The 25,286-nt window shown below is 42.3% G+C and overlaps 1 protein-coding gene across 1 annotated transcript in view; it reads right to left on the bottom strand.

Annotated features, from left to right (window-relative positions):
• The window catches only part of LOC118391004 (E3 ubiquitin-protein ligase RNF43), a 156,116-nt gene that overhangs the window by 39,666 nt on the left and 91,164 nt on the right, over positions 1-25,286 (bottom strand). The window contains exon 2 of the mRNA XM_035781899.2: positions 14,178-14,300. Coding sequence (XP_035637792.1) covers positions 14,178-14,300 — 123 coding nt within the window. The remainder of the gene's footprint in view (positions 1-14,177; positions 14,301-25,286) is intronic.

Below are 25,286 nucleotides of genomic sequence, written 5' to 3' on the forward strand. Positions count from 1 at the left end.
CTATAAAAAAGTGGTCAGATGAAGCAGATGCTAATCTACAGGACTGTTTTGCTATCACAGACTGGAACATGTTCCGGGATTCTTCCGATGGCATTGATGAGTACACCACATCAATCACTGGGTTTATCAATAAGTGCATTGAGGACATCGTCCCCACAGTGACTGTACGTACATACCCCAACCAGAAACCATGGATTACAGGCAACATTCGCACTGAGCTAATGGGTAGAGCTGGCGCTTTCAAGGTGCGTGACTCTAACCCGGAAGCTTACAAGAAATCCTGCTATGCCCTGCGGCGAACCATCAAACAGGCAAAGCATCAATACAGGGCTAAGATTGAATCATACTACACCGGCTCCGAACATCGTCTTATGTGGCAGGGCTTGCAAACTATTACAGACTACAAAAGGAAGCACAGCCGCAAGCTGCCCAGTGACACGAGCCTACCAGATTAGCTAAATCACTTCTATGCTCGCTTCGAGGCAAGCAACACTGAGGCATGCATGAGAGCATCAGCTGTTCCGGATGACTCTGTAATCACGCTCTTCGTAGCCGACATGAGTAAGACCTTTAAACAGGTCAACATACATAAGGCTGCGGGGCCAGACGGATTACCAGGACGTGTGCTCTGGGAGTGTGCTGACCAACTGGCAGATGTCTTCACTGACATTTTTTTACAGACTCAATTTCCCTGATTGAGTCTGTAATACCAACATGCTTCAAGCAGACCACCATAGTCCCTGTGCCCAAGATCACAAAGGCAACCTGCCTAAATGACTACAGACCCGTAGCACTCACGTCCGTAGCCATGAAGTGCTTTGAAAGGCTGGTAATGGCTCACATCAACACCATTATCCCAGAAACCCTAGACCACTCCAATTTTCATACCGCTCAAACAGATCCACAGATGATGCTATCTCTATTGCACTCCACACTGCCCTTTCCCAGCTGGACAAAAGGAACACTTATGTGAGAATGCTATTCATTGACGACAGCTCAGCGTTCAACACCATAGAACCCTCATCACCAAGCTAAGGATCCTGGGACTAAACACCTACCATTGCAACTGGATCCTGGACTTCCTGACGAGCCGCCCACAGGTGGTGAGGGTAGGTAGCAACACATCTGCCATGCTGATCCTCAACACTGGAGCCCCCCCAGGGGTGCGTGCTCAGTCCCCTCCTGTACTCCCTGTTCACCCACGACTGCATGGCCAGGCACGACTCCAACACCATCATTAAGTTTGCAGACGACACAACAGTGGATGGGAGGAGGTCAGAGACCTGGCCGGGTGGTGCCAGAATAACAACCAAAAATAAGGAGAGCCTCTTAAAGAAGAAGTTACAGGTCTGTGAGAGCCAGAAATCTTGCTTGTTTGTAGGTGACCAAATACTCATTTCCACCATAATTTACATATAAATTCATTCAAAATCCTACAATGTGATTTTCTGGATTTCTTTTTTTCATTTTGTCTGTCATAGTTGAAGTGTACCATGATGAAAATTACAGGCCTCTCTCATCTTTTTAAGTGGGAGAACTTGCACAATTTGTGGCTGACTAAATACTTTTTTGCCCCACTGTATGCATAGTCACTTTAACCATATCTACATGTATATACTACCTCAGTCAGCCTGACTAACCGGTGTCTGTATGTAGCCTTGCTACTTTTATAGCCTCGCTACTGTATATAGCCTCGATACTGTTTTTCACTGTCTTTTTACTGTTGTTTTTATTTCTTTACTTACCTATTGTTCACCTAATACCTTTTTTGCACTACTGGTTAGAGCCTGTAAGTAAGCATTTCACTGTAAGGTCTACCTGTTGTATTCGGCACACATGAAAAATAAACTTTGATTTGATTTGATTTACTGCCATACCTCCACTGTGGCAGATGACACAGACTACACTGCTGCCTGCTTTAAAGATAAAATTGCCTGAGCACCGAGGTAAAACAATGGAGAGCACAGAGTTCAGTCTGGTTTAACCAGGCTAAGTGAATGAATGCCTTTGGAGAAGAACTGATGCTCAGTGTAAAATGTTTTTTATAAATGACTTAATTATCCAAGTGAATTAGAAATGGAAAAGCCTTCGAGGAGCAGGGTGAGGTAAGGGCTGGATGCAGGGGTCTGCTCCCTCCTGACAGTGTGAGGTTCCAGCATCTAAAACGTAGCTAACTTTAGAATGTAAGGGAATGAGAGGGGAAAGGTGTACTCTTCAGACTGGGGTCAGGTTAAGTGTAGCCTACTCCTACACTAAGGGGGTCCCTTACCACAATGACACCCACACACACACACACTAGGGCTGGGCGATATGGCCAAAATATCATATCACATACATTTTCTCATTTTTGATGGTATCACAGCATTTGACGGTATTTTAAGTTTCTAAATAATAAAAGTTCTTAATATGTTTTATGGGTAGTGCATGACCCTAGGAATTCTAAGTGGCTTTCTCCATTCTAATTGGTTGAACAGTATAAAGCAAGCTTCAACCAGGACAAAACTGACAGTGAAGTAGTCCTATTTGTAGAGCATTGCATAGGAATCAAAGTCCTCTTTTGTAGCATCTAACTCTGGTACTCGACCAATGGTTACCATTTGCATTAGTGGTCAACCCATTATGATTTTTTCCCCCCGCCGATACCAATACCGATTATTGGAGGGCCAAAAAAAAACGCCGATACCGATTAATCTGCCGATTCTTTTATATATATATTTGTAATAATGACAATTACAATACTGAATGCACACTTTTATATTAACTTAATATAACACATAAATAAAATCAATTTAGTCTCAAATAAATAATGAAACATGTTCAATTTGGTTTAAATAAGGCAAAATCACAGTGTTGGAGAAGAAAGTAAAAGTGCAATATGGGCTTTGTAAGAAAGCTAACGTTTCAGTTCCTTGCTCAGAACATGAGAACATAAAAGCTGGTGGTTCCTTTTAACATGAGTCTTCAATATTCTCAGTTAAGAGGTTTTAGGTTGTAGTTATTATATGAATTATAGGACTATTTCTTTCTATACCATTTGTATTTCATATACCTTTGACTATTGGATGTTCTTATTGCCAGCCTAATCTCGGGAGTTGATTGTCTTGAAGTCATAAACAGCGCTGTGCTTCAAGCGAAGCACAGCGCTGCGAAGAGCTGCTGGCAAACGCAGGAAAGTGCTGTTTGAATGAATGCTTACGAGCCTGCTGCTGCCTACCACCGCTCGCTCAGACTGCTCTATCAAATATCAAATCAAAGACTTAATTATAATATAATAAAGACACAGAAATTGAATTAATATGGCAAAATCCAGAAAAACTTATTTTGAAAACAAAACGATTATTCTTTCAGTGAAATTTGGAACCGTTACGTATTTTATCGAATCGGGGGCAAACCTAAGTCTAAATATTGCTGTTACATTGCACAACCTTCAATGTTATGTCATAATTATGTAAAAATCTGGCAAATGAATTACGGTCTTTGTTAGGAAGAAATGGTCTTCACACAGTTCGCAACGAGCCAGGCGGCCCAAACTGCTGCATATAACTGGACTTTGCTTGTACTGAACGTAAGAAAAGTGACACAATTTCCCTAGTTAATATTGATGGCTGTGATTCGATGATAAATTAACAGGCACCGCATTGATTATATGCAACACAGGACAAGCTAGTTAAACTAGTAATATCATCAACCATGTGTAGTTAACTCGTGATTATGTTAATATTGATTGTTTTTCATAAGATAAGTTTAATGCTAGCTAGCAACTTACCGTGGCTCCTTGCTGCAAACACGTAACAAGTGGTCAGCCTGCCATGCAGTCTCCTCGTGGATTGCAATGTAAGCGGCCATAATCGGAGTTAAAAAATGCTGATTACCTATTGTTATGAAAACTTGAAATCAATTAATCGGCCATTCTGATTAATGGGTCGACCTCTAATTTGCATAGTTATTTGGTTAATTCCAGCATTCCCTTACAGAATTTTTATGAATTTCTTCATTTCCTGCACTAATTTCCCAGCCAGCACATTTGGTTCCTTGGAAGTTGTGTGAACATGAGTGTTTGGTTCTGGGAACAAAGCCATAAGTTTCCTGATGGGTAAAACTGATAAAGAACAGAATTGAACATTTAGCCTGTTCTAGGAATGGTGATTTTTAGGTTGCAGGGAGTTTCTGTGAACGTTTTACTATGGTTCCCTCAAAGTTTTTCTGGGAGGTTTTATTAATGTTCTGAGAACAGAAATTATAGGTTATTTGAAGAACATAAAATAACATTCTGAGAACATGTTTAAATAAGACTTTTAATAACACTGCTACAGTAGCTTAGTTTTGAACTATAAGCACAGATACATTGAAATTTGCTTAGGTATTAATAATGCAAACACATATTTTTTATGGTGGCACTGCATCAGTGCGATTCAAACCTATAATCCTCTACTCTCTATACTTGGAATTAGTCTACTGTGCCAGCAGGATGGAACAAGCATGCAATGTTTTTTTTACGCATACAAAGCTGTTCATTTTAGTCTATTCAAACAGACCCCAATTCAAAGGAAACAAGCACTCATTAAAAGGACATTTCTAAAATGTGCAACTTTATATTCATTATCTCAAGCACCACCCCAACATCAACATATGTGAAGATTGCTTAATACTTGCCTACTACTTGGTTGATGATGTTACTGTAAACACTTATCTTCCTCTATCTTTTTACGACAAAACATAGAAACAAGCACATACACCACATATACAAAAGTATGGGGACATTCACATTTGTGGATTCGGCTATTTCAGCCACACCCGTTGCAGACAGGTGTACACAATCGAGCACACAGCCATGTAATCTCCATAGACAAGCATTGGCAGTAGAATGGCCTTACTAAAGAGCTCAGTGACATTCAAAGTGGCACCGCCATAGGATGCAACCTATCCAAGTCAGTTCATCAAATTCCTGCCCTGCAAGAGCTGCCCCGGTCAACTGTAAGTGTTGTTATTGTGAAGTGGAAACGTCTTGGAGCAACAATGGCTCGGCCGTGAAGTGGTAGGCCACACAAGCTCACAGAAAGGGGCCGCCGAGTGCTGAAGCTAATAAAAATCGTCTGTCTACGGTTGCAGCACTCACTACTGAGTTCCAAACTGCCTCTGGAAGTAAAGTCAGCACCGTTCGTTGGGAGCTTCATGAAATGGGTTTTCATGGCCGAGCAGCCACACACAAACCTAAGATTAGAGTGGTGTAAAGCTCACCGCTATTGGACTCTGGAGCAGTGGAAACACGTTCTCTGGAGTGATGAATCATGATTCACCATCTGGCAGTCCAATGGATGCCAGGAGAACGCTACCTGCCCGAATGCAAAGTGCCAAATGTAAAGTTTGGTGGAGGAGGAATAATGGTCTGGGAATGTTTTTCATAGTTCGGGCTAGGCCCCTTAGTTCCAGTGAAGGGATATCTTAACGCTACAACATACTAGATAATTCTGTGCATCCAACTTTGTGGCAACAGTTTGGGGAAGGCATTTTCCTGTTTCTGCATGACAATATGCCCCTGTACACAAAGTGAGGTCCATAAGAAATGGTTTGTTGAGATCAGTGTGGAACTTGACTGGCCTGCATAGAGCCCTGACCTCAACCCCATCGAACACCTTTGGGATGAATTGGAACGCCGACTGCGAGCCAGGCCTAATCACCTAACAAGACCTTAGTAATGCTCTTGTGGCTGAATGGAATGTTCCAACATCTAGTCTAGTGGAAAGCCTTTCCAGAAAAGTGGAGGCTGTTATAGCAGCAAAGGGGGGACCAACTCCATATTAATATCAATGATTTTGGAATGAGAGGTTCGACGAGCAGGTGTCCACATACTTCAGGTAATGTAGTGTCTACTATCTACTAACTACAGTATTGATTCACTCCTGTATACATGTGTTTCTAGATGAGTTTTACATTAAAAAAGGACCTGTTTTTTAAGGGTTGATGATCAATGTTTTCCCTCATCGCTATTATTTGATTCTATCATGTTGTCAAGTGCGGTGGTAATGGAGATCAATATATATATTTTTAATTGTCCCTTTAAAAGTTCTTCGAGATAGGGGGCAGTATTTTCACTTTATATGTGTCAATCAGAAGGTCTCTAGTCTTTTGGTGCGCGTGAACAAGAGCGCGCTCGGTGTTGTTTTTCTTCGGTATTGGAAACTGTTTATCCCGTGTTAAATTTGATCGATTATTTACATTTTAGGGTACCTGAGGTTGGATTAGAAACGTTGTTCGAAATGTTTGGCCCAAGTTTACAGGTATCTGATCAGATACTTTGTAGTCATGTTGGGCGAGTTGGAACCGGTATATTTCTGAATCAATCACGCCAAATAAATTGACATTTTGGGGATATAAAGAAGGAATTTATTGACCATTTAGGAATTTTTGACCATTCATTGTGTCACTGAGACATTTGGGATTGCAAAAAGATGAAGATCTTCAAAGGTAAGGCATTTATTATATCGTTATTTCTGACTTTTGTGTCGCACCTGCCTGGTTGAAAAATTATTTTCATGTTTTTGTATGCGGGGCGCTGTCCTCAGATAATCGCATGGTGTGCTTTCGCCGTAAAGCCTTTTTGAAATCTGACACTGCAGCAGGATTAACAAGAAGTTAAGCTTAATTTTGATGTATTACGCTTATATTTTCGTGAATGTTGAATATTTATATTTCTGTAGTTAGAATTTGGCGCTCTGCAATTTCTGCAATTTTGTCAAATCTATCCCGCTAACGGGATTGGAGCATTAAGGGATGGCCAGCACACCTGAACACACTTAACAAGATAGAGTTTTATTGACGCTGAGAACAGAATGTACACTGAACAAAAATATAAACGCAAACGCAACAATTTCAGTTACAGTTCATATAAGGAAATCAGTCAATTGAAATAAATTCATTAGGCCCTAATCTATGGATTTCAAATGACTGTGAATACAGAATTGCATTCGTCGGTCACAGATACCTTAAAAAAAGGTAGGTGCGTGGATCACCATTTGTCTCATGCAGCAAGACCTCCTTCGCATATAGTTGATCAGGCTGTTGATTGTGACCTGTGGAATGTTGTCCCACTCCTCTTCAATGGCTGTGAGAAGTTGCTTGATATTGGCAGGAACAAGAACACGCTGTCGTACACATCCATCCAGAGCATCCCAAACGTGCTCAATGGGTGACATGTCTGGTGAGCATGCAAGAACTGGGACATTTTCATCTTCCAGGAATTGTGTGCAGATTCTTGTGACATGGGACCTTGCATTATCATGCTGAAACATTGAGGTGATGGCGGTCGATGAATGGCACGACAATGGGCCTCAGGATCTCGTCACAGTATCTCTGTGCATTCAAATTGCCATCGATAAAATGGAATTGTGTCCGTTGCCCGTAGCTTATGCCTGTCCGTACCATAACCCAGCCGCCACCATGGGGCACTCTGTTCACAACGTTGACGTCAGCAAACCGCTCGCCCACACGACGCCATACATGCTGTCTGCCATCTGCCCAGTGCCGCTGAAACCGGAATTCATCTGTGAAGAGCACACTTCTCCATCGAAGGTGAGCATTTTCCCACTGAGCTCGGATATGACGCCGAATTGCAGTCAGGTCAAGACCCTGGTGAGGACGACGAGCACGCAGATGAGCTACCCTGAGACATTTTCTGACATTTTGTGCAGAAAGGATTTGGTTGTGCAAACCTACAGTTTAATCAGGTGTCTGGGTGGCTGGTCTCAGACTATCCCCCAGGTGTAGAAGCCAGATGTGGAGGTCCTGGGCTGGAGTGGTTACACGTGGGCTGTGGTTGTGAGGCCTGTTGGACGTACTACCAAATTCTCTAAAATGACTTTGGAGGTTGGCTTATGGTAGAGAAATGAACATTAAATTCTCTGGCAACAGCTCTGGTGGACATTTCTGCATTCAGCTTGTCAATTGCACGCTCCCTCAAAACTTGAGTGGCCTTTTATTGTCCCAGCACAAGGTGCACTTGTGCAATGATCATGCTGTTTGGTTGACTTGTTGTGCTTAGTAGTTAGAGTTGTGCTAGCAAGATAGCAAGCTAGCAGTTCTCAGCTGTTAGCAGTTTCTTACTGGCGATAAAAACAGATGATTGCCATAATTCTTTAGTCATTACTGAATTATTTCATATAAATAATATAACAAATCAAACATTAAAATACAGTTATATAAGGTCAAGTAAAAATCCAAACCAATCTGTGAATGAATACCAGTATATTTTTTAAGGTTTACCACCCAGCCCTAACACCAGCATGTACACGCAGACACACACAAATGTACATTTGGAGAGCAGAAAAGACACCTGAAAGAAAGCCAGAGACAGAGAGGAGGTTATATATGAATGTTGCGGTTGCCACAGAGAAAGAATGATGGTGATAGCATGCATTGCCTAGGGTGAAAACTAAAGGCTTGAACAGTTCATATCAAACAGCTCCAGGTAAAAGCAGGGAGGGAGCATGAAGTGGGGTTGTCAGTCAGTGTTTAGTGCTTCACTATCCAGTCACTATCAGACAGACTAGTCAGCTAATTAGAGTAGAGTAGATGAATGAACCATAAACTATATTAGTCTGCATCAAAGAAGTGCCCCCCAGTTTGATAAATCGGTAGACATGCCAGCAAAAGGAAAGGAGAAGAAGAGGGGCCACTCTTTACCTTGACCCCTCACTTTCAAAGACAGAAAAAGTGAAAAACAGACAGCAAAAAGGCTGACGTGGTTTCCATCTATTCATATAATATGAAAAGCTCATTTGCATGAAAAGCTCTCAAACAAGTTACAAATCTCCGTGGTCAAAAATGTTGTTCTATTTTCTTTGTTTTGCAATGCTTCAAAGGAACTGAACGTGCTTAAATGGATTCTGCCCAAAGACGCAGGGGCCCCGGCGCAGCTGATGGATCGGAGGGACAGAGAGAGGACAGAGAGACAGGAATCTGGGGGAGAGCTGAGAGGGAGGCCAGGTGCTGCTCTGGCCTGGGTGTCCAAGAAACAGGGATGGGAAATGGGCCTGGGATGGAAAATGGGAAGGGCTGCCAGTGTGGGTCCACTCACTGTGGGAACATATCTCTGGGTCGAGGGAGAGAGACATTGAAGACACACAGCATTAAGTTATGCGGTACGTCCTGATATAATCAAATGTGGGTAGTCCCAGACTCAACACTTTTGAGCTGAGTACTGAATATGATTTTATTGTCACTTACAGATCCAGACTAATAGAACTGATTCAGACAGCCACAACAGACAGACAGCCTTTTTGCATTTAAACCCTCAAAGCCTCAGATTGGCCCCTTTTCCAGATGTTCTCAAGAACTTTCTGCTCTTGATTCTTCTCCCCTAGATATAAACATTTGACATCTTTGCTACTGAACGAAAACGGGCCAAGAAGCAAAGCAGGCCACGCGTTTCCACTCCAACCCCCGCTCAGAAACCACCAGGCAGGCAGGAAGAGCCTGGGGTCAGTGTCACCCTCTGTGTGTCTGTGTGCATTCGGTCTTCAATGAGGTCTGGAGGGCCACACTGACATTGTTTTATATTTCCATGCCTTCAAAATATGCAAAAAAATTATCCTCTATCCATCATTTTTGGAATCTTTAATGCTGCCTGACTGTCTAGTGATTATTAGCGAGCTGGAAAGTCAAGAACCTATATGAATGTAGACCCTTTATTCTACACAGTTTAGATTTGGTTTTAGTCATTTTAAAATGTATCGAGTTTGTTCACCCCCCCACGCCGTATGTTTGACACCACTGGTTTAGACTTTAGGAATATTATCACAGTTTGTCCTATCCAGCCCCACTGTGAGCTAGTTACATTCATTACAAACAGAACTTCCGTAGAATGTTTAGACCACGGCCTACTGGCTGTTTTGTGATATTTGCTGGGAATTCTTTTCAGCCAGAGTTTAGCATTGTTCAGGGCGTAGTTTGACACTGAGCAGGTGGGTCCTTGCAAAGCAGTACATTCTGGGTAAAAAAGCAGGGCTTTTGCCTATGTCAGTGTCTGCCATTTGATGTGGTGAAAAGCTGTGGAGAAATCCTGAACCAGACATTTGCATGAAGAGAACGGTTTACAAATGCAAATGGGGAGAAATCTGCATTTGAGGCTAGCATGGATATGAATCTGTGTCAGCAACACCGGTATAGGTAGTCTTTAACTATGGTTGTGCAGTTCCAGGAGATTGCGATTGATGGGACACCTAACTCATGCCCCACAGTCCTACAGTAGGCTTACGTACCTCCTACATTCTGGATACATAACGGAAAAAGACAGGTTCAGCCAGACTAGCAGCACAGCCAAATAGCATGTATGCTCTGTGGTTTAAAGTAAAGTATCTCTTTCTCAAAAGGAAGATATGTTTACTACAGCAGAGCACCATCCCGAAAAGATAAAGCCTGATCGTAATGAAACATGTCGCATCCTCTCAGCTCAGCACTGGACTTCAAAAGCTCTGCTCAAAATGAACTGTGAAATCCAAGCCATCGAAGAAAAAAAAAGCTTATAGAGGTCATTTGAGCGAAAAGTCACCACAAATCAGGAATCTAACACATCCCCAGGGTGCACAGTGTCTGTTGCCAGGGATAGGAACCATCTAGATTTTTTTTAAAGGACTATAATGAAACCTTATCCCCCAAGGTTTGTAGCTGCTTCACTTTGTTTGCTTAAAGGTCTATTCTGAACGGTGTGTGATGGCGGTGGGTGAAACATGAGGCCTGGCTCTGTGGCCGACCGACCAACGTCCTGTCTGTGTATCTATCTATCTATAGATCTGCCTGCCTGCCAGGCTGCTATAGCAAGGCTGCACTGTAAACAAATGACATCTGACTGGAACATGGGCTATGGCTGCGGGGTGACAGACTACACAAATGTGGGCTAACAAGCAGGCTAATGTTTATTATCTATCTATAACATTTCATTTAGATTGTAGGAAAGCATCTTCATGTAAACAAACTGATCATTCTACACAACTACACAGGCAGATCTTGGCTAAAACATACTTGCATTCCTGTTTGTTTAGCCAACATATACCTGTCAAAATGAAATGTTAAAGATTGATAGATATGATCATACCTATTGATCTATATAAAACACATTTAGTGTAACCGCAGATGTAAACCTAAAACCCAATTAATTCAGCCATGAAGAAGAGAAGTGCTTAGCACAGAAACCCCCCATGTCTTTAAATACATACCAACATGCAGCAATGTTTTCTTGTCTTTTTTGAGAATAGATTGTGGACATGAGGAAACAGCAGAGGGAGCTCCCCCCTATCCATTTAACTATCCACATCAATGGGATCACAGTGGAGAGGGTGAAAAGCTTCAGGTTTCTCAGTGTACACATCACTGACAATCTGAAATGGTCCATTCACACAGACAGTGTCGTGAAGTAGGTGCAACAGCGCCTCTTCAACCTCAGGAGGCTGAAGAAATTTGTCTTGGCCCCTAAGACCCTCACAAACTTTTACAGATGAACAAATGAGAGCATCCTGTCAGGCTGTATCACCGCCTGGTACGGAAACTGCACAGCTCGCAACCGTAGTGATCTCTGCCCAACGCATCACCAGGGGCACAATGCCTGCCCTCCAGGACACCTACAGCACCCAATGTCACAGGAAGGCCAAGAAGATCATCAAGGACATCAACCACCCGGTTACTCAACCCTGCACCTTAGAGGATGCTGACCTATACACAACTGAAGTCAGAAGTTTACATGGACTTAGGTTGGAGTCATTAAAACTAATTTTTCAACCACTAAACACATTTTGTGTTAACAAACTATAGTTTTGGCAAGTTGGTTAGGACATCTACTTTGTGCATGACACAAGTAATGTTTCTAACAATGGTTTACAGACAGATCATTTCACTTATAATTCACTGTATCACAATTCCAGTGGGTCAGAAGTTTACATACACTAAGTTGACTGTGCCTTTAAACAGCTTGGAAAAGTCCAGAAAATGATGCTTTGGAAGCTTCTGACATCATTTGAGTCAATTGGAGGTGTACCTGTGGATTTATTTTAAGGCCTACCTTCAAATGCAGTGCCTATTTGCTTGACATGGAAAAATCAAAGGAAATCAGCCAAGACCACAGAAAAAAAATTGGAGACCTCCACAAGTCTGGTTCATCCTTGGGAGCAATTTCCAAACGCCTGAAGGTACCATGTTCATCTGTACAAACAATAGTACGCAAGTATAAACACCATGGGACCACAGCCGTCATACCGCTCACAAAGGATATATTGAAGCAACATCTCAAGACATCAGTCAGAAAGTTAAAGCTTGGTCACAAATGGGTCTTCCAAATGGACATTGACCCCAAGCATACATCCAAAGTTGTGGCAAAATGGCTTAAGGACAACAAAGTCAAGGTATTGGAGTGGCCATCACAAAGCCCTGACCTCAATCATATAGAACATTTGTGGGCAGAACTGAAAAAGCGTGTGCGAGCAATGAGGCCTACAAACCTGACTCAGTTATACCAGCTCTGTCAGGAGGAATGGGCCAAAATTCACCCAACCTATTGTGGGAAGCTTGTGGAAGCTTACCCGAAACGTTTGACCCAAGTTAAACAATTTAAAGGCAATGCTACCAAATGCTTGCCTTTAAATTGTGATGAAAGAAATAAAAGCTGAAATGAATCATTCTCTCTACGATTATTCTGACATTTCACATTCTTAAAATAAAGTGGTGATCCTAACTGATCTAAGATTGTGAAAAACTGAGTTTAAATGTATTTGGCTAAGGTGTATGTAAACTTCCGACTTCAACTGTACATAGACATGGAATAACTGGTCACTTGAATAATGGAACACCAGTCACTTTAATAATGTTTACATACTGCTTTACTCATTTCATATGTATATACTGTATACTATTCTACTGTATTTTAGTCAGTGCCACTCCCACATTGCTCGTCTTAATATTTCTTAATTCCATTCTCTTACTTTTAAATGTGTGTGTATTGTTAGACCAATAACCAATACAATTTGATTTGATAACTGCTAGCTTGCTACCATAGACTTTCAGTCATTGTGCTAACGCTAGTTAGCATTGGCTCCCGAAACTACGGCTAACTTCCTTCATACTGGATGCAATCTTACACATGTAACAACAATAGCAACATGGGTAATTAGCGTTATCTGTGTCTATGGACGTATTTGTATCTGTCCTGGAGAGACGTGGAGCAGCAGGTGTCCTGGCTCAGCACCTGGCCTTACTACCCTGGCCCAGGGTCCTGGGTAAAACCAGTGACAGCTGTGGCCTCAGTGACTCACATCCAGCGCCAGGAAGCATGGGGCTCTCTGCCACATCCACCCACCCCTACCCCATCACATCCCTTTACGCTGAGAGATCACAGCCATGGCAGCATAACATCCTCACAATCACATTCAATGCCAGCCAACATTCTACATTCTACTAACTTAAGTGTGGATCCTTAAAGCACCGTGGATCTAAGAGTGGACAGTGCGCCAGAAAAAAAGGGAGGGGAAAAGGTTTAGCAATCTGGCTCTTCTCCATTCAAATGGATAAGGTCATCTTAAACAAGGACAACTGCCTGGTTCCAACCAAGATACACACAGTAAACAAACAGAAAGAAATAGCAAACAACCATTGTATGCTACACAGTAGAGAGCATTTCAATGTTGACTTACAATAGGTTACAGAGCCCCAATACATTTTTGGGGAGGGCAGATAGTGATGGGCGGAAAAGATATGCAGTTACATATCGCGGTTTTGTACAAAATGTTTTTTTTGCAATCCTATAGCTTGTTCTCCATCTTCATATTAAATAGTAAGCCAACGTATTCAGCACTTTATTTCTATGACTGATCAAAACAAATTTTCTCATGCTCTCTCGTCTCTCTGCAGCAGAGCAAAATGTTTGGAACATCAAATCAGAATAAAATCGCAGTATCGAATCGCAATACATATAGAGTTGTGAAAATCGCATTACATATCATATCGGCACCTAAGTATTGTGATAATATCGTATTGTGAGGTCACAGGCAATTTCCATCCCTAACAGATACAGTATGATCTGGTAAAGAAAGCCGTTCACTTGGACAAGATACTTATTCAACTGCTCAACTGTATCATTGCCACCACTCAAACCTCCCATAGCACTTCAACAGTATGCCTGGGTAAAATGGTCTTACCTTCTTGAGCAGAGGCAGACATTGAGGCACCTTGCGCTCCGGGCTCTCCAGCTTGACGATGCTGATGAAGTCAGACTCCTGGCGCTCATCTTCACTGGTGTTGCACAGGGACAGAGGGTGAGACTGAAAAGGAGAGAGATCGAACAAGGATTCAGAACCAAACCAGAGGGACAGACAGGGAACCAAATCGGCTGTGATCTTACCAAGTTGCACATTACAATAGGTAACGCAATAGCGGCTCCAAACTCTGTAGTTCTATCACATCAGTCAGCTTTGCTTTGCGGTGACCACCAAAACATATAGTAGCATAGGCCTATTGATGTATCTTTAAAACATTAGAGTACATTAAGATATCAACAGAGCAAGCAAGAGAAGATTAGAATAAGGTGTGCTCATTTAACACAAAATCCAGCTCCATGAGTGTGTACTGAATCTACCGTTGATATACTGTATGCATTGAACTTCCTGGACAAGTGGGCAAAGATTTGACTAATAGTCTCCTTATGAAGATTACAGAAAGAAAATCTATGGAGAAAATAAGCTCTCCTCTCTCTCTTCTCCCAGCCACTTTCCCTCAACATGACAGGGGCTCAATTAACATATGCATGCACGCACAGAAAAATTGCCTGTAAAAATACAGCACGATTGACACATGATGACAAGAGCAGGCATGGCATGACTGGTGGTACAGTTGAAGTCGGAAGTTTACATACACTTAGGTTGGAGTCATAAAAACTTGTTTTTCAACCACTCCGCACATTTCTTGTTAACAAACTATAGTTTTGGCAAGTTGGTTAGGACATCTACTTTGTGCATGACACAAGTCATTTTCCCAACAGTTGTTTACAGACAGAATATTTCACTTATAATTCACTGTATCACAATTCCGGTGGGTCAGAAGTTTACATACACTAAGTTAACTGTGCTTTTAAACAGCTTGGAAAATTATGTCATAGCTTATGTCAATTGGAGGTGAACGTGTGGATGTATGTCAAAGCCTACCTTCAAACTCAGTGCCTCTTTGCTTGACATCATGGGAAAATCAAAAGAAATCAGCCAAGACCTCAGAAAAATAATTGGAGACCTCCACAATTCTGGAGCAATTTCCAAATGCCTGAAGGTACCATGTTCATCTCTACAAACAATAGCACGTAAGTATAAACACCATGGGACCACACAAATGTCAAACCGCTCAGGAAGGAGACCCATTCTGTCTCCTAGAGTTGTGCAAATCAATCCCAGAACAACAGCAAAGGACCTTGTGAAGCTGCTGGAGGAAACAGGTACAAAAGTATCTATATTCACAGTAAAAAAGAGTTCTATGTCTATATAACCTGAAAGGCCGCTCAGCAAGGAAGAAGCCACTGCTCCAGGTACACCATCCCAACCGTGAAGCACAGGGGTGGCAGCATCATGTTGTGGGGATGCTTTGCTGCAGAAGGTGTACTTCACAAAATAGATGGCATCATGAGGAAAGAAAATTATGTAGATATATTGAAGCAACATTTCAAGACATCAGTCAGGAAGTTAAAAGCGTGAACACAAATGGGTCTTCCAAATGACCCCAAGCATACTTGACCCCAAGCAAAATGGCTTGATGACAACAAAGTCAAGGTATTAGAGTGGCCATAACAAAGCCCTGACCTCAATCCTATAGAACATTTGTGGGCAGAACTGAAAAGGCGTGTGTTCGAGCAAGGAGGCCTACAAACCTGACTCAGTTACGCCAGGTCTGTCAGGAGGAATGGGCCAAAATTCACCCAACTTATTGTGCGAAGCTTGTGGAAGGCTACCCAAAACTTTTGACCCAAGTTAAACAATTTAAAGACAATGCTACCAAATACTAATTGAGTGTATGTAAACTTCTGACCCACTGGGAATGTGATGGTAGAAATAAAAGCTGAAAAAATTATTATCTCTACTATTATTCTGACATTTCACATTATTAAAATAATGTGGTGATCCTAACTGATGTAAGACAGGGAATATTTACTAGGATTAAATGTCATGAATTGTGAAAAACTGCATTTAAATGTATTTGGCTAAGGTGTATGTAAACTTCCAACTTCAACTGTATACATACAGGTGATAAAGGAAATGCTTTAGTAAATGAGAGATACAAAGAATATTGAAAGCAGGTTCTTCCACTAGAATCAGAATTTTTGGACACCACCGATCATGGCCGATTACATTGCACTCAATTAATCGTTATGAATGGCCGATTAATTATAATTAACATAATCACTAGTCTATGATTTGCAGTCTGACTGAGTGGTGGTAGGCAGCAGCAGGCTCATTCAAACAGCACTTTCCTGCGTTATATTGCATTATTTAAACCAAATTGACCATGTTTCATTATTTATTTGAGACTAAATAGATTTTTATTAATGTATTATATTAAGTTAAAATGAGTGTTCATTCAGTATTGTTGTAATTCTCATTATTACAAATATCTATATATATCTATCTATATAAACAGGCCGATTAATCGGTATCGGCTTTTTGTCGTGCTCCAATATCGGTATTGGCGTTGAAAAATCATAATCGGTTGACGTCTAGCTTCTACACAGGTGTGGTTCCTGAGTTAATTAAGCAATTTACGTCCCATCATGCTTAGGGTCAAGTATAGAAATGGCTAGTATTATTTTGGCTAACATGGCTAGAAGAAGAGATATCCGTGACTTTGAAAGAGGGGTCTTAAAGGAGCATAGAGGGTTTAAAAACTGTGTGTGTGTCAGTCACCAGATCTCAACCCAATTGAACACTTATGGGAGATTCTGGAGCGGCACCTGAGACAGCGTTTTCCACCACCATCAACAAAACACCAAATTATAGAATAGAATAGAATGGTGTCTCATTCCTCCAATAGGATAATTCCAGATTGTAGAATTTATGCCAAGGCGCATCGAAGCTGTTCTGGCGGCTCGTGGTGGCCCAACACCCTATTAAGACACTTTGATGTTGTTTCCTTTATTTTGGCAGTTACCTGTATCTATATAACTGAATAGTGACACAACAAAAATAAAGCTTTTCTTTCAAATAAATCAAATCAAAAAGACAACACACTGTCACACTTAGAGAATAAAAGATCAAATCTTCATGTTACTGCCTAAGAATACCCCTTAACCATGGTATATTCCATATATACCACATCCCCAGTCCTTATTAATTAAATAGAAGAGAACATTCGTAACACAATCAACTCCATGGATAAACGGTGAGAGGGAGACGTTCAGCTTAGCCCATCCCCTCATCACATTAATTTAAAGCTAGGAGACAGGAGCTAGTCTCTGGTTGGCACATTTGATCCCATCTGAAAGGGACAGGATAGATAGTTGCGGAAAAAGCTGTATTTAAGAGCTCAAGGGGATAGCAGCCAAGTTAGTGACACAAACTACTGGAGTCAGTCGCACACCATGACACACACGACAACCAGGCCGGGAGAGACTAAGCGTCATTGATAGGCAACACATCTGCACAACACTACACACCATGACATCAATCAAGGTATCGATGCATGAGAGAAACCAAGAAGATAGGCAACGCCTCCTCCAGCACAACACTACACATGGGTGACTTGCATCGAAACCCAACAATGAATTGCATTGAAGTCAGCATGTTGAATAAAATTACAGTTGAACATACATGTTACCGCTGTTGGTCTTTTTGTTGGTAGAAATGTGAGACAATATAGCCACAGGAAGGTAGAATTAAATCACCAAATCAAAGTTCTGGCATGAGCAGACCATGTAAACACTTGCAGGAACTCGACAGGTATGCATGCGTGGCGTGCATGTATTTTCATCTTGTGTGCATGCTTCAGGTGATAGAAATCTTAACGCACTACCAGCGCTTTGAAAAGTTCATGTAATTATACTTTCCTGTGGAAAGCTCAGCTATCCCCATTGAGACCGTGTCTGTGCCTCGACCTTGGTTGGGCAAAACTAAACATGGCGGTGTTCGCCTTAGCAATCTCACTAGGATAAAGACCTCCTCCATTCCTGTCATTATTGAAAGACATCATGATACCTCACATCTCAAAATAGGGCTACTTAATGTTAGATGCCTTAATTCAAAGGCAATTATAGTCAATGAACTAATCACTGATCATAATCTTGATGTGATTGGCCTGAAACATGGCTTAAGCCTGATGAATTTACTGTGTTAAATGAGGCCTTACCTCCTGGCTACACTAGTGACCATATCCCCCGTGCATCCCGCAAAGGTGTTGCTAACATTTACGATAGCAAATTTCAATTTACAACAAAAAAATGACGTTTTCGTCTTTTGAACTTCAAGTCATGAAATCTATGCAGCCTATTCAATCACTTTTTATAGCTACTGTTTACAGGCCTCCTGGGCCATATACAGCGTTCCTCATTGAGTTCCCTGAATTCCTATCGGACCTTGTAGTCATAGCAGATAATATTCTAATCTTTGGTGACTTTAATATTCACATGGAAAAGTCCACAAACCCACTCCAAAAGGCTTTCGGAGCCATCATCGACTCAGTGGGTTTTGTCCAACATGTCTCTAGACCCACTCACTGTCACAGTCATACTCTGGACCTAGTTTTGTCCCATGGAATAAATGTTGTGGATCTTAATGTTTTTCCTCATAATCCTGGACTATCGGACCACCATTTTATTACGTTTGGAATTGCAACAAATTATCTGCTCAGACCCCAACCAAGGAACATCAAAAGTCATGCTATAAATTCACAGACAACACAAAGATTCCTTGATGTCCTTCCAGATTCGCTCTGTCTACGCAAGGTCGCCAGAGGACAAAAATCAGTTAACCACCTAACTGAGGAACTCAATTTAACCTTGCGCAATACCCTAGATGCAGTTGCACCCCTAAAAACTAAAAACATTTCTCATAAGAAACTAGGTCCCTGGTACACAGAAAATAAAACTGGAAGTCCAGAAGTCCAAACTGGAAGTCTTCCGACTAGCTTGGAAAGACAATACCGTGCAGTACCGAAGAGCCTTTACTGCTGCTCGATCATCCTATTTTTACAACTTAATTGAGGAAAATAAGAACAATCCGAAATTCCTTTTTGATACTGTCGCAAAGCTAACTAAAAAGCAGCATTCCCCAAGAGAGGATGGCTTTCACTTCAGCAGTGATAAATTCATGAACTTCTTTGAGGAAAAGATCATGATTATTAGAAAGCAAATTACGGACTCCTCTTTAAATCTGCGTATTCCTTCAAAGCTCAGTTGTCCTGAGTCTGCACAACTCTGCCAGGACCTAGGATCAAGAGAGACGCTCAAGTGTTTTAGTACTATATCACTTGACACAATGATGAAAATAATCATGGCCTCTAATTCTTCAAGCTGCATACTGGACCCCAACTAAACTACTGAAAGAGCTGCTTCCTGTGCTTGGCCCTCCTATGTTGAACATAATAAACGGCTCTCTATCCACTGGATGTGTACCCAACTCACTAAAAGTGGCAGTAATAAAGCCTCTCTTGAAAAAGCCAAACCTTGACCCAGAAAATATAAAAAACTATCGGCCTATATCGAATCTTCCATTCCTCTCAAAAATTTGAGAAAAGGCTGTTGCGCAGCAACTCACTGCCTTCCTGAAGACAAAAAATGTATACGAAATGCTTCAGTCTGGTTTTAGACCCCATCATAGCACTGAGACTGCACTTAGAGTGCACTGGTTCAGATCTTATCTGTCGGAAAGATATCAGTTTCTCTGTGAATGGTTTGTCCTCTGACAAATCAACTGTAAATTTCGGTGTTCCTCAAGGTTCCGTTTTAGGACCACTATTGTTTTCACTATATATTTGACCTCTTGGGGATGTCATTCGAAAACATAATGTTAACTTTCACTGCTATGCGGATGACACAAAGCTGTACATTTCAATGAAACATGGTGAAGCCCCAAAATTGCCCTCGCTAGAAGCATGTGTTTCAGACATAAGGAAGTGGATGGCTGCAAACTTTCTACTTTTAAACTCGGACAAAACAGAGATGCTTGTTCTTCTGTTGAATCTGACAATTAATCTTAATGGTTGTACAGTCGTCTCTCTAAAACTGTGAAGGACCTTGGCGTTACTCTGGACCCTGATCTCTCTTTTGAAGAACATATCAAGACTGTTTCAAGGACAGCTTTTTTCCATCTATGTAACACTGCAAAAATCAGAAACTTTCTGTCCAAAAATGATGCAGAAAAATTAATCCATGCTTTTGTCACTTCTAGGTTAGACTACTGCAATGCTCTACTTTCCGGCTACCCGGATAAAGCACTAAATAAACTTCAGTTAGTGCTAAATACGGCTGCTAGAATCCTGACCAGAACCAAAGAATTTGATCATATTACTCCAGTGCTAGCCTCCCTACACTGGCTTCCTGTCAAGGCAAGGGCTGATTTGAAGGTTTTACTGCTAACCTACAAAGCATTACATGGGCTTGCTCCTACCTATCTCTCTGATTTGGTCCTGCCGTACATACCTACACGTACGCTACGGTCAAAAGACGCAGGTCTCCTAATTGTCCCTAGAATTTCTAAGCAAACAGCTGGAGGCAGGGCTTTCTCCTATAGAGCGCAATTTTTATGGAATGATCTGCCTACCCATGTAAGAGACGCAAACTCGATCTCAACCTTTAAGTCTTTACTGAAGACTCATCTCTTCAGTGGGTCATATGATTGAGTGTAGTCTAGCCCAGGAGTGGGAAGGTGAACGGAAAGGCTCTGGAGCAACAAACCGCCCTTTCTGCCTGGCCGGACCTGCCTGGCCGGTTCCCCTCTTTCCACTAGGATTCTCTGCCTCTAACCCTATTACAGGGGCTGAGTCACTGGCTTACTAGGGCTCTTTCATACCGTCCCTATGAGGGGTGCGTCACTTGAGTGGGTTGAGTCACTGATGTGATCTTCCTGTCTGGGTTGGCACCCCCCCCTTGGGTTGTGCCGTGGCGGAGATCTTTGTGGGCTATACTCGGCCTTGTCTCAGGATTGTAAGTTGGTGGTGAAGATATCCCTCTAGTGGTGTGGGTGGCTGTGCTTTGGCAAAGTGGGTGGGGTTATATCCTTCCTGTTTGGCCCTGTCCGGAGGTGTCCTCGGATGGGGCCACAGTGTCTCCTGACCCCTCCTGTCTCAGCCTCCAGTATTTATGCTGCAGTAGTTTATGTGTTGGGGGGCTAGCGTCAGTTTGATATATCTGGAGTACTTCTCCTGTCCTATCCGGTGTCCTGTGTGAATTTAAGTATGCCCTCTCTAATTCTCTCTTTCTCTCTCTCTCTCGGAGGACCTGAGCCCTAGGACCATGCCTCAGGACTACCCGACATGATGACTCCTTGCTGTCCCCAGTCCACCTGGCCATGCTGCTGCGCCAGTTTCAACTGTTCTACCTGTGATTATTATTATTTGACCGTGCTGGTCATTTATGAACATTTGAACATCTTGGCCATGTTCTGTTATAATCTCCACCCGGCACAGCCAGAAGTGGACTGGCCACCCCACATAGCCTGGTTCCTCTCTAGGTTTCTTCCTAGGTTTTGGCCTTTCTAGGGTGTTTTTCCTACCCACCGTGCTTCTACACCTGCATTGCTTGCTGTTTGGGGTTTTAGGCTGGGTTTCTGTACAGCACTTTGAGATATCAGCTGATGTACGAAGGGCTATATAAATAAATTTGATTTGAATTTGATTTGATATATTGTGTCGCATTCCTATCTGCAAAGGGACCAACCGCATGGGCAACCGACAAAGTAAGTTCGTAAAATATTCAACATTCTGGCTTTTAGAGGTCATGAGAGGAAACTTTCCTCATGCAAACGCTAATTTCTGCCCGACGTAGAATTCAATCCAATTCAACATTGGGTTTCCAGGCAAATGCGTGACCAGTGCATTTGTCATTCCGAGAGGAAAATGCCTCCGGGTGACATCAACAACAAGGGCAGAGATGTATGGCTGTTTGTCAGTGTAAATCACTCAGCCAGACTCCGCCAGCACCCACTCTCTACCCCACCCCACCCCACCCCACCCGCTGGTCCCTTCATGTGGCTATGGGCTCACTGGGCTGAGGTCATGGGACCATGGGACTCCCCCTGATCTGATCTCACCCAGGCCCCAATGAAAATCCCCAAATTAAAAAGACCCAGAGGTGACATCAACAGCTGGCACGAACCCTGAGAAGGGATAAGGGGCCTGACGTCATGAGTCACGCACGGCTATAGCGTGTCAGAGGGAGGGAGGGAGGGAGGGGAGAAAGTGAGAGGGAGCGAGAACAAGAATGAGAATAAGAGAAGAGAGAGGGAGAAAAACATCCAAAGTCATCCACCTCACGCATGGGTGAGGCCCTAGTTTATGACCATTATACATATGCAACAACTGATTGATATACAACTATGGACATCTGAGCATTGGCAACGTAACTAAAACTACAACACCATTGATCATTACAGAGTGACTTGTGCACTACCGAGCCAAGAAGTCTGTCTGCACCAGATCAGGGTTAGACTAATCTAAACAACGGATCTGTCACAAACGGCACCCTATTTAGTAGTACACTACTTTTGATCGGGGCCCATGGGGGTCTGGTCAAAAATAGTGCACTATATAGGGGACGCAGCTAACATCTGGCCTTCAGATGCAGATGCAGCTGGGTCGTCCCCAAAACACAACAATAACAGAAGCTAAATCAGAGAGAACATTGTAAACTGGATGTGAACTATGTATTTACAGAGATGGACAGGGGGAGATGTTATTGTAAACTGGATGTGAACTATGTATTTACAGAGATGGACAGGGGGAGATGTTATTGTAAACTGGATGTGAACTATGTATTTACAGAGATGGACAGGGGGAGATGTTATTGTAAACTGGATGTGAACTATGTATTTACAGAGATGGGCAGGGGGAGATGTTATTGTAAACTGAGGACAGTGTGAAGTCACAGCTACAGCTGGAGACATATACTGTACACACACACGCACACACCAATATGCCGGGCCAAATCTGCCCCCTAAAATACCTTGCTCGACTTGCTCTAGCTGTGTGTCTCCCATACGACAGATGGACAGAGGTTGCTACTGTAATGAAGGACCAGTCTGAGTAGTGAGGAGGAAGCTTGAACGCCTGTCCGGTCCTCTCCCTGCCTTGCCCTGAGACATGGCGTTATTCCTATGGCGCCATAGGATTCTACAACCCATAGGAATCTCTAGTCTAGAGCCATGTCTGAGGGCAAGGCCCTGCCTTGCCACGCTAGACTACATTATGGAGCCTGGCAGCTGCTTTCCCTATCCATGTTTACTAGGCCCAAATTAGAGACCCACAGCGGAACTTGGTCCTTTAACAAAGAAAAAGGAAGTAAAAAATAAAAAGATAATGACAACTACTACTCCGCCATCACCACGCCCTGACATAGGTTTAGAGGAAACGTCTGGAAATAATATCCTTAATTCAGGGTTTTAGCTTTAAATCAGGTTTCACTATCTCTTTTTATTGTATAGCCTATACCAGTAGTCATCACTTAGTCTTAGTCAAGATCACTTTCTGAGTCAAAATGTAAGTCGAGGTCTACCGCTCAGTAATAGATAATATGTTTTGTTTTACTGTACTGATGGCCTGCATCTGAAGTTCAGTCTGAGGGGAGGGAGGGAGCAGCAGAGCTGCCTCTCGCTGAAAAAAGGGGACACAGTCTTCCAGCTGATGGTGAAACTTAAGTCGCATCAATGCATGTTGTTACTCCTATGACCAGAGAAAGTGAAATATTAATTGATATTAAAAAATACACAAGCTGCAAATAATACCAATGCAAGCTTATTGAAACACTTTGCTATACTCATTAATTGCAGCTGCAGGGCTGGTTGGTTGTGGAGTGAGTGGAAGTAGCAAACAAGCATTTTCTGACTTAAAAACTGTTGAAAGTGTTGACAGTGCTGAATAACAACTTAAACATTAACTTACTAATAAAACAGCAGCTATTCGTTCAGTCTTTCGTCATGGTTTTAAAAGTTTTGAAATCTCACATGATCAACTTTGCTGTGCGCTCGAGGCTTCTTTTTACAGTCTACGATCACGATCGACTGGTTGGTGACCACTGGCCTATACCATACGATCATGTTCACATGCAACACAACACCTAGCATTGTGGAAGTTGTGGAATTACTGATATAAAACTACTGATATCAAAATCTGTCAATAATGGGAGGAGAAAATATTTCACTGTCCTTGTACTGTATCCAATATTTGCTAACTTTGCAAATTCAGTATCTAATCTTCGCCCACATTGAACATTCTACACTGAACAAAAATAGAAACGCAACATGTTTATTATTTTTATTTCACCTTTATTTAACCAGGTAGGCCAGCTGAGAACAAGTTTTCATTTACAACTGCGACCTGTCCAAGATAAAGCAAAGCAGTGTGACAAAAACAACAAAGCAGACTTACACATAAACAAATGTACAGTCAATAACACAATTTAAAATCTATGTACAGTGTGTACAAATGTAGAAGAGTAGGGAGGTAAGGCAATAAATAGGCCATAGAGGCAAAATAATTAGAAGATGATGATGTGCAAGTAGAGATACTGGGGAGCAAAAGAGCAAGAGGATAAGTATCAATATGGTGATGAGGTTGGGTGTGCTATTTACAGATTGGCTGTGTACAGGTACAGTGATCGGTAAGCTGCTCTGACAGCTGATGCTTAAAGTTAGAGAGGGAGATATAAGACTCCAGCTTCAGTGATTTTTGCAATTCTTTCCAGTCATTGGCAGCAGAGAACTGGAAGGAAAGGCGGCCAAAGGAAGTGTTGGCTTTGGGGATGACCAGTGCAATGTACCTGCTGGAGCGCGTGCTAGGGGTGGGTGTTGCTATGGTGATCAGTGAGCTGAGATAAGGCGGGGCTTTACCTAGCATAGACTTATAGATGACCTGGAGCCAGTGGGTTTGGCGACAAATATGTAGTGAGGGCCAGTCAACGAGAGCATTAAGGTTGGCAGTGGTGGGTATTATATGGGGCTTTGGTGACAAAACGGATGGCACTGTGATAGACTACATCCAGTTTGCAGAGTAGCGTGTTGGAGGCTATTTTGTAAATGACATCGCCGAAGTCAAGGAATGGTAGGATAGTCAGTTTTACGAGGGTA

This window comes from Oncorhynchus keta, chromosome 12 (assembly GCF_023373465.1).
Source record: "Oncorhynchus keta strain PuntledgeMale-10-30-2019 chromosome 12, Oket_V2, whole genome shotgun sequence".
In the NCBI taxonomy this organism is placed as follows: Eukaryota; Metazoa; Chordata; class Actinopteri; order Salmoniformes; family Salmonidae; genus Oncorhynchus; species Oncorhynchus keta.